Source organism: Athene cunicularia (genome assembly GCF_003259725.1).
Source record: "Athene cunicularia isolate RWA chromosome 24 unlocalized genomic scaffold, athCun1 chr24_part1, whole genome shotgun sequence".
Lineage (NCBI taxonomy): Eukaryota > Metazoa > Chordata > Aves > Strigiformes > Strigidae > Athene > Athene cunicularia.
The window spans coordinates 6,449,184-6,464,023 of NW_020799132.1; the positions used below are offsets into that span (position 1 = coordinate 6,449,184).

General features: G+C 46.6%; 1 protein-coding gene across 2 annotated transcripts; it reads right to left on the minus strand.

Moving 5' to 3' along the window:
- Positions 1-233: 233 nt before the first annotated feature.
- DRD2 (dopamine receptor D2) lies at positions 234-12,018 on the minus strand. Of its 2 annotated transcripts, none has more exons than XM_026863808.1 (7): positions 11,505-12,018; positions 8,495-8,604; positions 7,843-7,979; positions 6,979-7,169; positions 6,039-6,125; positions 5,048-5,399; positions 234-4,492 (listed from the first exon to the last, which is right to left on the minus strand). In XM_026863808.1, the coding sequence occupies exons 1-7, from the start codon at positions 11,784-11,786 to the stop codon at positions 4,299-4,301; spliced, it is 1,353 nt and encodes a 450-aa protein (XP_026719609.1). In that variant the 5' UTR covers positions 11,787-12,018; the 3' UTR covers positions 234-4,298. The 2 variants fall into 2 exon arrangements, with proteins under 2 accessions (XP_026719609.1, XP_026719610.1); XM_026863809.1 differs by having other exon boundaries at positions 5,048-5,387; positions 11,505-12,017.
- Between the last annotated feature and the right edge of the window lie 2,822 nt (positions 12,019-14,840).

A 14,840-nucleotide genomic window follows, 5' to 3' on the forward strand; every position in this document is an offset into this window, starting at 1 on the left:
TTCTTAAGGCCAAGGACAAATTCTTAAGGCCAAGGGAGAAAAAGAAAAAAATTCAACTCATCTGAAAAACAAGTCAGAAAAAAATACAGGATCTCATCTGAAGGCCGATCTTTCCCTGTTACGTGTTTGTACCGTGTCCAGCATAGCCCTAGGTCCCTGGAGTCTCACCCCTTACAGCTCAACATCACCTCTGTTTCTCCTAAAAAGAATGAATTAATCATATAACATCAGGGTAGCTTGTGCAAGTCTATTTAATTACAGTGCCGCGTGAGGACATTTGTTGGTGTCACACGTACGTGTGACGGGTATTACACACTCTTGACTCTTCGGGGAGTCCTGTTCTCACTGGAGATTTTCACCACAGAGCTAGTGGCGCTTTTTTTTTTTATTTTATTTTATTTTTTCCTTTTTATTTCAGCAGGATTTAATAAGCTGGTTAGACCTACTGTAACTAGTTTACTCTTCAGTCAGGAAGATAAACTGTCATGGGAGCAAGCAGGCAAGCGCCAAACACAGCGCAGGCAGAATTCACTAGCTTCTTAATAAAACCCTGTTGAGGGGTGCAGAGAGCCACATGGGCTTCAGCAAACTGAATCACAGAGAGGAAAAGCAGGAACAGGAAGGCTCAATGAGCAGAACTGAAGCTTCAGTTACAAATAATCAGGAAATAGGGGCTATAGCAAGGGTCTGAAGTTCTTCAGAAATGAAGACATGAAATCTTCTCACTAATATGTTTTAAAAACATATCAGTGCCCTCCCCATCACCAGCACGTCCCGCCGGCTGCAGTCCTTGGGAAAACAGTATTTTTTCCAGAGTGGAAGTCACCGTGAGGACTGTATTTGCCAGACTCGGATCTGTGGACAAGAGGCATCAGAATCCTGTATGATGCAGCTGACTTCTCGGAAGTTTCTACGAACACCTTCCATCATAACTAGGGGCTGGCTGTCAGTCGTGGTGCCAGGTGCTATACAAACAGATTGCAAAGACCGTCCTCGCTCCTGGCATTAGTTTATTCTTTGTAAAGCCAGAGGCGATGATATATTTTGGTTGTCTCTCGAAAGGAGCTGTGAAAGCTTGGTTCATGGGTGGAAAGCACTTTAGCTTGTTGTCTTTAAGTATAGATGTTTTATGGGAAAGGAAAACCTGCCGCAGAGGGACATGAACAGACGCGGCATTGCCGCCTCTCCAAGGGCAGTGCGGCTATAGATACTCCCACAAGATACCTCTGAGGCTGGAGTGATAGGAATGAGTGGCTTAAAATGTCATTGGGATGAATGACAGGCTGTTGGTAATTTCTCCCAACAAATACTTAATCTCTAGGAAATGACACCTGCGTGGGTTTGGTTTTTGGTGTTTTTGTTTTTTTTTTTCCAAGTTATCAAACATCTGAAGGACAGAGGCCCCTTTTCAGCATCTTTTTTCTTCCATGATGTTTTGGAAGAGTTTTTCATCTGGTAGTTTAAGTGAGTTGAGCTGTAAAGTTCTGCATCTGAATTCAGAAAAAAAAAAAAATTTAAACAAGGTACACGGCATTGAAGACGGTGATTTTGTCCTGGGTTAACGCTGAACACAAAATAAAATTATAGCACAAAGTTAAGACATCATTCACAATCTGCTTATGTTGAGAATTTAGTGCAGGGCAAATATCACCTACGGCAACTTCCAAACGCTTTAAAGCTTTTTTTGTCTATATTCATACAGTTTTCTATCTTGAATCACAAAGCCAAAAGGTACCATTTGACTTAGTGAATGAACAACTCCCCACCCGTTAATTCACCAGGTCAAATGGCTCCTCTCTGCGCTGCGATTGTAAATACGTTAGAAAATGGAGTCGTAGCTGGTTAGTATTTTTCCACCAAAAAAAAAAGCTGGTGACTTTACATTATTCTTTGAATCTTTTAAGTAATACCAGTCTGAGTTGATTCCCATCACTGAGTGAACTTGCTTTGTTAAAATTAGAAAAAAAAAAAAAAAAAAAAAAAAGGAAAGATCAGATAAAGTGTGCCTGGGATCTCTAGAGTTTCCAACTTTCGGATTAAAAAGGATTGGAAAGTTTCCTGTGCTTCTGTAAGAAGTGCTTTTCCCCTTGCCTGTGATTCTGTTCACATACAAAACACAGAGCTTTCCTAACCGCGCATGACAGTGCTAAGACAGAAGAGCGACGGGCCCCCGCGTACGTGTTCGTAGCGTTTTGCTCTGACAGCATCATGTAAGACCCGCCTCACGTCTGTCACCAAAGCGTCGCTCTGACAACCGCGTGCTCTCCCGTCAGTTTACACGCAGGACCCGTTTCTGCTGAGGGTATATGCTCAAACCCTTCACTAAGCTGGGACACGATCAGGCATCCCTGGGGTCACTCTGTATCTACATTTACAGCGGTGAACAGACCTTGAGGAGCCACGTTCAGGTGTTATACAAATAGTAACACTGGGTATTGGCCTCTTCCAGGAAGACGAGGTTTGGAATGGAAACCCTTGGATCAAGGTGGGACTTGTGTTTCAATTCAGGGCACAGCTGAGAGCGTGTGTGATAACTGCTGGACAAAATCTCTTCTTCACACCCAGGTGGAACACATCCTACCAGCACCGTCCAGCCCACCGCAAAATGCTTCGGTAGCAACACAGGAAAACCAGGGAGTAAAAGAAACCCCCCTTGGCAGTGGTCTTTTTTCTGTTCAGAAGCAGAAACTGTGTGACTATTCCACGAACTGCACAGAGAGACAAGGGACTACACAGCTCCCTGGGTTGTGTTTTAGCATCTTTAGGTAACTAGAACTCTGGGAGCCTGCCTCTGCGCTATGGCTATTGTAATCACCCAGTTCTCCAGATTCCACATTAATTTCTAGCCAGACCTATTTCCATGTCATTTTATTCATCTTACTATTGTTTTATTTACAGACATATTACAAAATATATTGTGAACTGAGTACAGTTAGTAAGTACAGTGTGGATTTGGCAATGCCAGAGTCAGCGTGGTGAAATTATGCTGCTGCGGGTTTTCAGTTGTTTAAATCCTTGAAAGACAGACACCAGAGGGTAAGGGATGCTGGAAACACCCAGACCTTTCCAGAGTCCAACCTGGACACAGGTGCAGGTCCAGCTAGGGACCTTCTTGGGCTTTTATTCTGGCTTTTTTTTTCAAAACACACAGTTTTATCTCACTTACTGTTAATTTAAATCAGGCACGATGTTATTCTGTCCTCTCTCTACTGAGAGACATAGGCGAATCGTATCTGAGGTGGTCCTTGGCTTCGTGGCACCCTGCAGTTAGGCGAGAACCGGACCTAACTTAGCTGACTTGTTCAAGTTCACATCCGAGGCAGAGGTGGCTGCCGACGCCTCACCCAGCACACTCTCTTCATGTTTCGACGTTTACCGCTTTACTAACGCTCCTCACCTAGTTTTGAAACTTCTTGTAAGAGACTGGAGATGAAACGCTGGTGGGCAAGAATTGCTGCTGGGCTGGCTGATGATGGGTAGTACTTGGTGTCCTGTTTGATCTGAATGTATACCATGCAATACAAGGGATCAGTTCTTTAGTTTCCCTCCGTCTGTTTTTTGGCTTGGCCTTCTGTTCAATTCATCCTATTTATTCGTATTTACACTGATGTAGTGGTCCCACGTGAGGCTTATGCTCCCCTTCTTCCTTCTGCCCATTGCTTGGAGGCCCACGTTTTTGCGGGGATTGGATCTGTAGGTGGCAGAACCTTCTTAGCCCACTTGGGGACCTCTTAAAGTTTGTTTTTTTTCTCAAGGCTTCAGCAGTTTAATACTGGGTAAGTCAGCTCAAGGTGAAGGCAAAGCTATTGCACGGAGTTTCCGCAAGCTCTGTCTGGCTCCTATTGCAAAGCGGAAAAGATGGTCTTGTCTTTGGTGAGAGTTGTACCGATGACGGAACACGCAGGCCAGTGGCAGCAGTGACCTGTGGCACCCGCGCGTGCCCCTGCGACTGTCTGTGTTTAATGCACTCAAGGTTTGATGGCCACAGGCAAGAATCAAGTGAGTGTGTCTTGACTTTTGCTTCCACTTTAAACACAGTGTGAGGGTAGCTCTGAAAAGTGCCCCTGGGATTGATGTCCCACAGTCTGAAGGTCACCACGAGGGATGAAAGAACCCCCCACATGAAGGTCCTTGTTCCATCCCCGCCAGGAGGTGCATGGGCACGGCACTGCTGTAACACCGTGGGCCTCACGCCCGGTACAAGAGCTCGAAACCTCTCCACGGCTGCCCATTTGTGTGCGTGAATGGCATGGGTTTCTTTCTTCTCGCTCTGAAAAATGTGGTTGCTGTTTTTACTTTTAACAGTGGAGGATCTTCATGAAAGCTTTGCGAAATTCGATGTTGAAGGTGGTGTAAATAATCGGGTTGACAGCACTGTTGACATATCCGAGCCACGTAAAGGCGCTGTACATTGCCGGGGGGATGTTGCAATCGCAGTGCATGTTCAGGATGTGAGTGATGAAGAACGGGAGCCAGCAGATGATGAAAACACCTGGGGGGAAAGGGAAGAGACAGATTTTGGTTGCTGAAAGCTGGACGAATCTTGAGACTAAGAGAACAGGAAGGTTCTTTTACGTATAAAGGAAAACTCTTTCCTTGAGGAATAAGCCTTCCGTTTGTCTGTTAGGTTTCACAGTCTGTACTCTGAGTATACAGGTACTAAAGAACAACTTTGCTGATGCAATTAGACTGGCTACATCAAAAAATCTGGCCTTCAGAGGTGCCAGTTCCTTGCTGAGCTATGCTGCCTTTGTGTTCTAGAAAGCCCATGAGCTCTCTTGCCCCCGCACCCAGCTGTCTGTGGCAGTCCAAACACCCCACGGGTGGACAGGTTTCTGAGCCTTTTGTATAGCACCGTGTCAACTCTTCCCAGCCAGGAAGGAGGTCGCCTCCCTACTGGCAGCCTCTTGCCCGCTTCCCCACGTATCCTCGAACGTACCAAGCGCAATTATTTCTGTGGAGGCCTGGAAAAAACAGTCTATGCTAACCTACCCTAGTCCTCGGGTTTTCTGCAGCACCACAAGAGGAAACCAACACACGCTCTCACCGAGAACAATGGCTAGCATCTGGGTGGCTTTCTTTTCCTTCTGTTGTGACAGTTTCCTCCTGCTCACAGTCTTGAGAGAGGTCCTTGTCTTGCCATTGGGCATAGACTGGATCTCAAAGACCTTGGCTGTGTGGGGTGTTTCTTTGGCATGTCCATTCTTCTCTACTTTTCCAGGGCTGTCCAAAGGTGCCTGCAGGGTCGAGTTGGTGCCCTGATTAGAAGCAACTGGCACAACCAGCTGATGGTTACATGGTACCACAGGTCTGATGGTGGTTTTCTCAGGGGGACTGGTACTGGACACCATCTCCATTTCCATCTCTTCTATGTGACTCTCCGCCTCCTGGACAAGAATCAAATGTCCACAACATAAAGACAGATAAATATACAGAGAGGAACAATGAACATTCCTTACAGAGCGAAGCTGGATGATGTGGAAGAACAATCAATCCCTCTTTTCCCTCCCTACATTTTTGGTAGATACTTGGAGAAAGGGCTGTAGAGTGTTACGGGTAAGAATACTGTTGGGTAGATGGGATCGATAGAACTGCAGTGAATGACTCTCCTTCATTGCACAAAGAGGCTAAGGAACGGGAGAGACACTGTCTCCACTCCCCATCGGTTTTATTTAGGTTTTCAGAATATAAATAAATAAAAAGGAAATCAACAAGCAAAACCCAACGAAGCCAATGCAGTGCAGGGCTTAAAACAAGTAACAGAGAGGAGAAGAAAATCAAAGGCACAAAATGTTAAAATGTCATGGCTTTTACAGCTGATCTTTAGGTGAGCTTACTCTGGCTTTTGGAGTTCTATGAACTTAAACCCCCTGCTTCACTCTAAGGAATGGGAAGAATATTTACATTTTGAGATTGAATGGTAACCTTTGTTCTTAGCTTATTTTCTCCCACCTTACATTAATTAATTTTGCGTCCTGAGAGGAGGGAAGGGGAAAGCTAAACACTCTGAAAAGCTACCACTTCTCTTTAACACTCACCACTTTGCGCTTATTAACTTGGAAACTCCCATTGGACTTCACAATAACTGTGCAGAGCTTGACGTCTTCTGGATGAGTGCATTTGTCCTAAGGGGCAAGCACCAGCTCAGAGGTTACACAAGCAGATAGTAATTGGGAAGGGAAGCCGGTAAGGAAGGCACGTGGAAATACAAACACAGGGCATGAAGCAGAAATTAATCACCGTGACTAAGGTGCTAAGGATGATGGAAAGCTACTCTGAAGAAGCAGTAATGGAGACATCTATCCCTTGTGCTTTTCACCAAAGGAAGGAAATGACAAAGATCTGCTCATGTCTCACTCTCTCCCTGTCTCGCTGCCTTCTTTGCTTGACATAGCACCGGCCCGCGAGGCGGCGCAGTTTGGAGGGGGCACGTTCCTACTGGTTGTTCCGCACGCGCTGCGAGAGTGGCATTTTCACAAGCGGCCTCACGCTTAACACCCTCAGCTGGACCCCACTTGTACACGTATCTGATGCTTTGAGAGGCTGTTTTCACTGCAGAGGTATCATTAACAGCGAGGTAGTTTGCACCCCAGCCACACAAACAATTCCCGCCGAACATCACAACAGCAGGACTGACTCAGAGCATAGCCTGCAGTCCTGGGTACCCCAGCCCAAGCTCAGCAGAGCCAAAGGAAATGCGGTCTGGTTAATGAAGCAGCTCCTAATTAACATCTGCTGATGAAGCATCCCCTGAGATCCAGGGAGGCCTGTGAAGCACCAGCCAGTTGACCTGGTCATCCAGACTGTGCAACTGGGACTCCAGAATGGCACAGGGCACAGCGTTCAGCTCTGCGGTCCAGTCCTTCACCTAGTCCAGACAGCGTCGTCTGGGGAAAGGAGGAAGAGCTCCGGGGAATGAGGTGGAGCAGGGAGGGGAAAGGACGGAGACTGCGGAGAGCAAGGCAGAGGTCTAGTTACCTTCAGCGGGGCCCGTGTGTCCGAGTCCAGGCCGTGGCTGCTGCGCTTGGTGTTGACGCGCTTCCTGCGCTTCCGGAGCACGATGTAGATCTGCACGTACACCAGCAGCGTGACGATGAAAGGAACGTAGAAGGACACGATGGAGGAATACACGACAAAGGCAGGATTGGCAATGATGCACTCGTTCTCATCTGGAAGACATAAAGCTTCAGGCTTGTTGTCCCCGCTGCTACCGCTGAGCTGACACTGGCGTCCCCCCGCCCCGTCTCCCTCTTTCAGAAGGCAGAGGGACAGGCAGAGAGCGAGGGGCTCGTCTCTAGGAGGGACCACCACGTCAGCTGGGAGCAGTACGACAACAGCAAACTCCCCTTGGTCGTAGGGAGTCACGTACGACCCGAAGTCCCTGGGTATTGCTCGCCTTATAACCAAAAGCCTGCTGATCCCCCTCTGTATATGACCCATTCCTCCTAGGAAACGGATGACTGAGCAGCCAGCTCCTTCCCTCCTGTCCCAGTGATGCTATTTGTCCCATGGCTTTCCTTTTAACATTTTAATATAAGAGGTTTTTTTCATTTTTCGTTGGACAGTGTCACATTGATGAGTGCTGTGTAAACTTCTACATACCCTCAGTTCTGATGTGTCTAAAACACTGATCTGGCACGGCGAGAGATGAAAAAGATCCAGAAGCAGCTGGATATAGTCTGGGATGACAATGGGAGAGGACACCTGAAACAGGGATGGGTACACCAACACACCTAAAACCTGATCGCCGTGTGTATTCCTGACTTGTAACAGAAGACTATCTGGGGACCCAGTAAAGCCCGGAAGATGCTATTAGCCCGCTGCAGGTGGCGTAACACTCACCTGTGTTGTTGAGGCCAAAGAGGAGTGGGCAGGAGATGGCAAACGAAAGCACCCAGACCACGGCAATCATGACCGTGACCCTGCGCTTCGAGCTGTAGCGGGTGTTATACAGCATCGGCATGGCTACTGCGGTGTACCTGCAGGGTGAAGATACAAAGCCGATTTATTGTTACTCTGCCAGTGCTGACAGACTTCGTGGGACACTACACGGAGTTACTGCGTCTGAAAGCCCGGCCCAGCACGAGAATATAGGGCAAGTCAGGTTTCATGAGTCTCCGAGATGTCTGCGTTCCCTGCTTGGGAAGGCGCGAGCCCGGGGTCAGCTGAGCAGAGCATTTTCCTTCCACCTCCTCCGCCTTCCCACTGATGTCTGCTCCACCACTGGGGTACATACACAGAAGGGCTGAACTAATGGGGACAAATGCAGACAATTCCATTTACATTCTCCGAACCGGCGTTTCTGTGTCTGCTTCTGACGGAATCCCTGCTCGGACCTCACTGAGGTCCTCTAAATGGCTCTTCAAAAGATGTCAACACCACCAGTTCTCACCATTTTCAAGTCTCTGAGTCACAGGTTAAATCAGACCGTATAAAAGACGGCTGTGACTTGCTACCAGGGATTTGACACGACTTGCTGCCACGGAGCCCTCACCTGTCAATGCTGATGGCACAGAGGTTGAGGATACTGGCAGTACACATCATAACATCAAGGGTTACAAAGATATCACAGTGGATCCGACTAAACCTCCACTCGCCAACCACCTGCAGAGAGAGAGGGAGTAAGGTCAGGAAAAGAATTCACTGGGGGTGCGCTACTGAGAGGCTCTAACGGGAAAACTTTGCACGAAGATACAGACGCTCGCTGGTAGCTGGAGCTCTGCTAGTTCATGGGGGGCTCGAAATTCTGTCAACAGACATTCCAGCGGGAATCGGGCGACACGCAGTCAGTCCCATGATGTGTCAGGAAGGATCGTTTGCCGCTGAGCGCCTTTGAGGAGTGTGTCCCGTCTAGTCTAAAGGTCTCCAGTGACGGCCACAAAGCAAGTACCCTGCTCCGTCCAAACCACTCTTCAGAGCCTTCCCCTGGGGTCTGGTGGGATTTTTGTCCTTCCTAATTCCATCCTGGTACTCTGTATTGAATCGGGCAGCCCAAACACAGACTTGGGCTCGTATTCCAATAACACAAGGGAGTGCAAGGCTCCTCAAAGGCAGAGCGAACTACATAGGAGCCTAAACAGGTCTCCGAAGCCTTGCAGAGAAGGATTAGGAAGGCAACACAATAATTCTATATCCTCTAATTGTATTTACAACTTCTTATTAAACACTTTTTTGCAAGTATACTTGGCAAAGATCAGCAGTAGAGAAGCAGGAGCTCTCCTTCATTTCTTAGTTTAAAAAATTGGGGGAGAAATTCCTCACTTTTTTTTTTTTTTTTTTTTTTTTAATTCAGAGTGGAAAATTCTTTGGCATACTACATTTTGTGACAAAGACAAAGAACTAACGATAACGCTTCCAGTTACCAGCAGCCCTTTCTTTTTCACTTATCTTGCTATTGAAACCGAACTTTGCCAATTAAGTTTAATAGCAATTATTAGGACTGCTGTATTTGACATGTGATGAAAAAAAGTATATTTCCCTCTAATAAAAATAGTCCTCGTGCATTTGAAAATAGAATGAATAAGATATCTATTCTTTGGTTATTTCTGCTCTGATATACATAACCATAGGCAGCATAAAGAAGGGAGAAAGAATGACTGCATTGAAGACTGAGTGACAGATGAATACTCAGTGATTTCAAAAGCACTTCAGAGACAGTTATATATCAGTAACTTTGATGAGAGTTTGCCCAAAGGCAAAGGTTTCCAGCCAGATAAAAACCTCTGCAAAATCCGTTTCCTGAATGCACTTTTGGAGTTCTTTCTCTTAGTGCTTTCTAGATAGAAACCTCAGGACTCTGGAGGTAAGAGATTTGTTTGCGTCGAGGCTGATTTTTAAAAGGATTTTCTCATTTTTGTCCGAGCTTGTGACACAAAGTCTAAGGACACAAAAAAAAAAAAAAAAAAAAAAAAAAAAAAAAAAAAAAAAGATATTTAGAGAACAAAGGGTTCTGGCCAGTTTGGATTTCAGATCCATCATGTGCTAAACCCATGTCAGTCTCACGGCTCCTTCTCTGTCAGCAAGTGTTCGTCATGTTTTTTGTGTCTTCAAGCTGGCAGTAGGTTTAGCAGAGTGTGGATAAGAGCAGAAAGGGCAATCTTTTATTTTTTACTTTTTTTAAAAATTTTTTTAAATATTGCTGAGATTTGGAGGCCTGATTTTCCTACTTGGTGGATTAAAGAAGCTGAGGTTCCCGACCAACTCGATGTACACATGAGCCCGGAAAGGGGAAGCATCTTAAATCGTTTGGGCTTGATTCTTCCACATTAAAATAAGAAGTGTCTGAAACTCTTACAGCTGGGCCTAAGAGAGCCAGAGCTTCTCACGGCATAAGCCTCTGCTTAATATGGGCTGTCATGAAAGAGGAGTGTGACAGGAGAGTGCAACTAGTCCCGGAGGCACTGACTACAGCCACAACCCACCTGTGGTCGTGTTAATAAGCTTTAGCAGATGCGTGATGCTTTACATTTTTAAAGTGCCACGAAAACAATAATTGACTGGAGTGACAATTAGTATGGGGGTTTCTCGACAGCCTATGTCATGTCAGCGGGTTTGTTTTGCTTTGCATTAATAATTAATGGGCTAATTGATTATGACTTCATCCCCTGCTCTCCTATCTGTTTTATCGGTTTACGTCATAAACAAAATTAACTGTAAACTCAGCAGAGTTTCAGTCGTACGCTTCCTCACAACCCTGCTCTCTTGGCTGTGATTGCCACCAGCACGCCAGCTCTCCGCTGACTGAAGGAAACGGGCATCCCAGGGAGGGCGGCCACGGAGAGAGGCTCTGTGTCTTCTCTTATGCTCCCCTCTCGAGATACATTTCATTCCTCCAGGCTATTTAATGTTGCAAGCCATTTGCCGTCAGGCAAACGGGACAGTCTGGGGAGTATTTGGCTTTCCCAAACCGCAGCGCCCCTCGTATACGGTTCTGTTTGTAGCAGCATAGAGCGCTCTTGTACCAAAGTGACGTGCTAACGGCTGCCGTGTGAACGGGAGCTTACCTCTGATTCTATTTCTCTCACATGTCGTGACATACGAGCTCTGGATTTACATCCTACTTCTACAGTTGCCTGCTCTTCTTACTCCCGTAGTCCTTGAGAAACGGGGATTTGACTACTGTTATATTTGATGCAGTCTGTGACACCCATGAAGTTGTTGCAGACTCATCCTTGCACTTGGGAGTGAACAGGTCATCTGTTAGCTTTGAAAACAAAGTTGGGGTCTTTCACTTTGGATCCCTCTATTTAAAGGCCAGATTTTCCAGGCAACTGGTTTGTAATTTAGCCCTCTGATCAACAGGGTGTTTTCGAGCCAGCCTGCCATCTGCTATCGCGTCCGTTTCCTGGAAAAAATCTGCCCAACTGTTAGGAAATTAAAAACATTTTTGTTTGGGGAAATCAAGGAGGTCTTGAACCAGCTAACGTTCAGGCTGCTAAACCTTCCCTCTCTCCACCCATTCACCAGAAACATTTAGCACTACAAAAGAAAACTGGGTCACCTACCTCCAGATAGACCACCCAAGGCATGACCAGAGTTGCTACCAAGAGATCTGCCACTGCCAAGCTCACGATCAGGTAATTAGTGGTCGTCTGAAGGGCTTTTTCCCTGGACACAGCCATACACACCAGCACATTGCCAAAAACAATAACAAAGATGAGGAGGGTGAGCAGCATGGCGTAGTAGTTAAACTGAGGCTTCTGGTCTGCATTGGACCCGTTGAGTGGCTTGCTCCAGTTCCTGTCACTGATGTCACCGTTGTACCAAGTGAGGTTTAGGGGATCCATGGAGGTAAAAGTGCCAGGTTCCAGCTCCACCCTGATACAAAAATGTTGAGAAGACAGTCAAAGGCCGACATGTAAAATAAAAATAAAACAATTACGCATGTGCTACCTCACTCCTGGAATGCTCTGGAGCCTGATCCCCCTACCCTGAATTCCTGTGTGCAAATGGTTGACTGGCTGGAAGTGAGATGAAGACCCTGATGGGGGGTTGAACTGATGGTCATATACCTAGGCAGGGATTCAATAAATTAATTCCTATTCCTATTCCTATATGGCCAGGGATATCAGTTACTTCGTGTTACAGCCTATTCAGGCAAAGTGCCTGTTTTTTCTCAGTCTGCGTTTCTCACAGGTCTGTTTTTACAAGTTGTTTCTCACCGTATCTCCTAGGTCATACTTCTGTATGGTGCAGGCTAGCGAAGGTCCGTGAACATCCGTGAGGGTGCATGGATTTTGTGCCAGCAGGTGGTGCAGAGCAGGGCTGTTGGGACTCTGCATGCCCCTGGACCATTGGCGTCCAGTGGCACGTATGTCCCCACCGTAGGAAACCGGCTAAAAGTTACCCCACATCATGCAGAACTTGGCAGCAGGTGTCTGTGTTGGGGTTCCTGTCTGGTGCCAGCATAGGAAAAGCAAATTCCACATTTGCAATGAGACTTCAGTGCGTCTGGCTCGGGCATACAGGAAAGACTTTTCCTGCCGGTGTCGTGAGGCTCTTTTGGTTCACTAAAGAGCAACCAGGGCAGGATCTGGGCAGCGGGTGCTTGTGACAGCTGGCACCATATGCTGGGTATTTCCACACCGTGTCTGAGTCCTGATGGAGTTTCTACACGCTTAGGAGAAGAAGGGATTTCCACATGAAGTGTCTTTGCTGAAGCTGTATGGGCTAAAATATGAGCATTGCCTCAGTCTGCAAATCATCCCTGTCCTCTGAGCCGGTAGTAGAGGCAGAACTGGACATGCTCAGATCTGGCTGGCGTACGCCTGAACCTGCCTTTCAGAGAACCCTGAAGGCCACGAGGAGACGAGCGCTGAGCTGAGTTTCGCTGTAGGAGCTGAGATGTTCCGTGAGCTCACCAGAACCACTGATGCCAGATGCTCCGAGGAGAAGCAAGAGGAGCGGTGTGCTCACGGTCACACAGTCTGGCATGAGCAGAGGCAGGCAGCGGCTAACATCAAGTCATAGCCGTGCCATTGAGCAAGACGAAACACGGCTCCGTCCCTTCAGCTGAAAGAGAGCTGCTCAGTCACCTGGTAATCAGTACGGTGAGGGCAGCAAAGAGAGGGGTCATCCTGCAGAGGGTCTCTGGAATGACGTTAATCCACAGGGACCATCTGAGCCCCTTGCCTGTATGCTTAAAAGCAAAATACTGAGATCTGTATCTGGGCCTGAAGGAGTTACTGCATCAAGAAACGGCACGTTAAGAGAGCGCGATGGAAGAGGGGAGGCAAGAGCTGTTTAAAAGCAACTGGAGATTTTGGCTCCTCTGGTTCTGGTATTTCTGGTTTCAGAGGTCTTGAAGTGCTCAGCACTCACCGCTCGGCACTTCCTAAAATCAAATATTCCATGTTTCTTAAGCTGTATTTCCACACAGACCACGGTGATTTGAAAATCTGGCCGTGTTCGCAGACATCCCCAAACAGGCCGTTTAATTTTCTCCACGAAAGACAAAGTGAATTCGATTTATTAAACCATGTAAGTGATCAAAATAGCAAAACATTTGCAAATATCAAATTCACCTGGGAACAATGGTTCCTTTATGTTTCACTGAGCTTTTTGTGTGCTTTTCTCATTCAGAGAACAATTTGTATAATAATCCTTGGAAATTTGTTGCATATGGGTCCTTAATAGCTGATAATTCAAAAAGTGTCTGTCTGACAGCGCTATCAGCAGCACTTGATAGCTCTACAAATGTCTTCTTAGAAACTGTCAAAGTGTCAGAAATTAATTAAATGTTAGCTTATGTGACTCAGAGTGAAGGGGAAAAAATCAGTGCTATATGCAGCAGCAGTTTTTTCTTTTCTCCTGTTGCCCTTTGATAATGCAAAACTATCTAGAGAAGGCAGAAACACGCACAACATGCAGAACGCAAACAAAGCAGGAACATGGGAAAGTATCTTAAAAGTACAAAAGGAGTGAAATGATTTGGTATGCGCAGCATCAGCCCCTGGGCCCTTGTTCGGGCTCCCGAGCTCTGGCTGCAGTTCCGAAAGCGGAACCGTGCCTCACGGAGAGCCAGTGAGGGGGGCGAGGTGCGGGCGGCCATCCCGCCCTGCTTATCGCTCCGGCCGTCGCAGCCGGGGTGGGCTCGGCGGAACCACACGCAGCCACGCGCTCGGGTCCGTCTGCTGCGCACCCACTTGCCGGGGGTTCGGGAGGATATAAAGGACCTGGATAAAGTGAGCAGAAGTTCTCCTCCATTTCCTTCTGCAGCTTCTGCAAGATTTTATTATTTTTTTTTAAAGTAGAACTCTTTTTGCAGCAAGAATTTTGGCCTCTTCACGCAGCTGATCACCATCGGGAAAATGAAAAGGTTGTGCTTGAACTTAGCGTAAACGAAAAGGTTTGGTGTTTCTGGTTTTGTTTTTTTTTTAAAAAAGTTTTAACTGGGGACAACGAAACACAAAAAAAAAAAAAAAAAAAAAGGTTCCAAATATTTTGTATGAAAATGGGAAAACTAAAACACGGTGTAAATTGTGATGGCGCATCTAAAGGCCGTATCTAGCACATACCCATGGGGTGCAAAACGACAATTACATGGACAACTCGGTTAATTCCTAACGTTTGAGACTTCGAGTTTTCAGTCCTAAAAAATCATTTTAATTTCTCCAGACACAGAACTGACATCACTTGGAAGCGTTATGTACTGCTCTAAGGACCGCTTTTTATTTTACTGCTGACAGTTCCTCAGTAGAGAAGAAAGAAGCACTTTAAAAGGCTGGCTAGAAAAGAGAGAGCTTTTTACTGTGTTTGTCCAGGAAACCACATTTCAGGTGGAGGCAGAGGGAAAGGATCCTAAGTGCGGAGAAGAGGTAGCACCAACGGCACCTCACTCT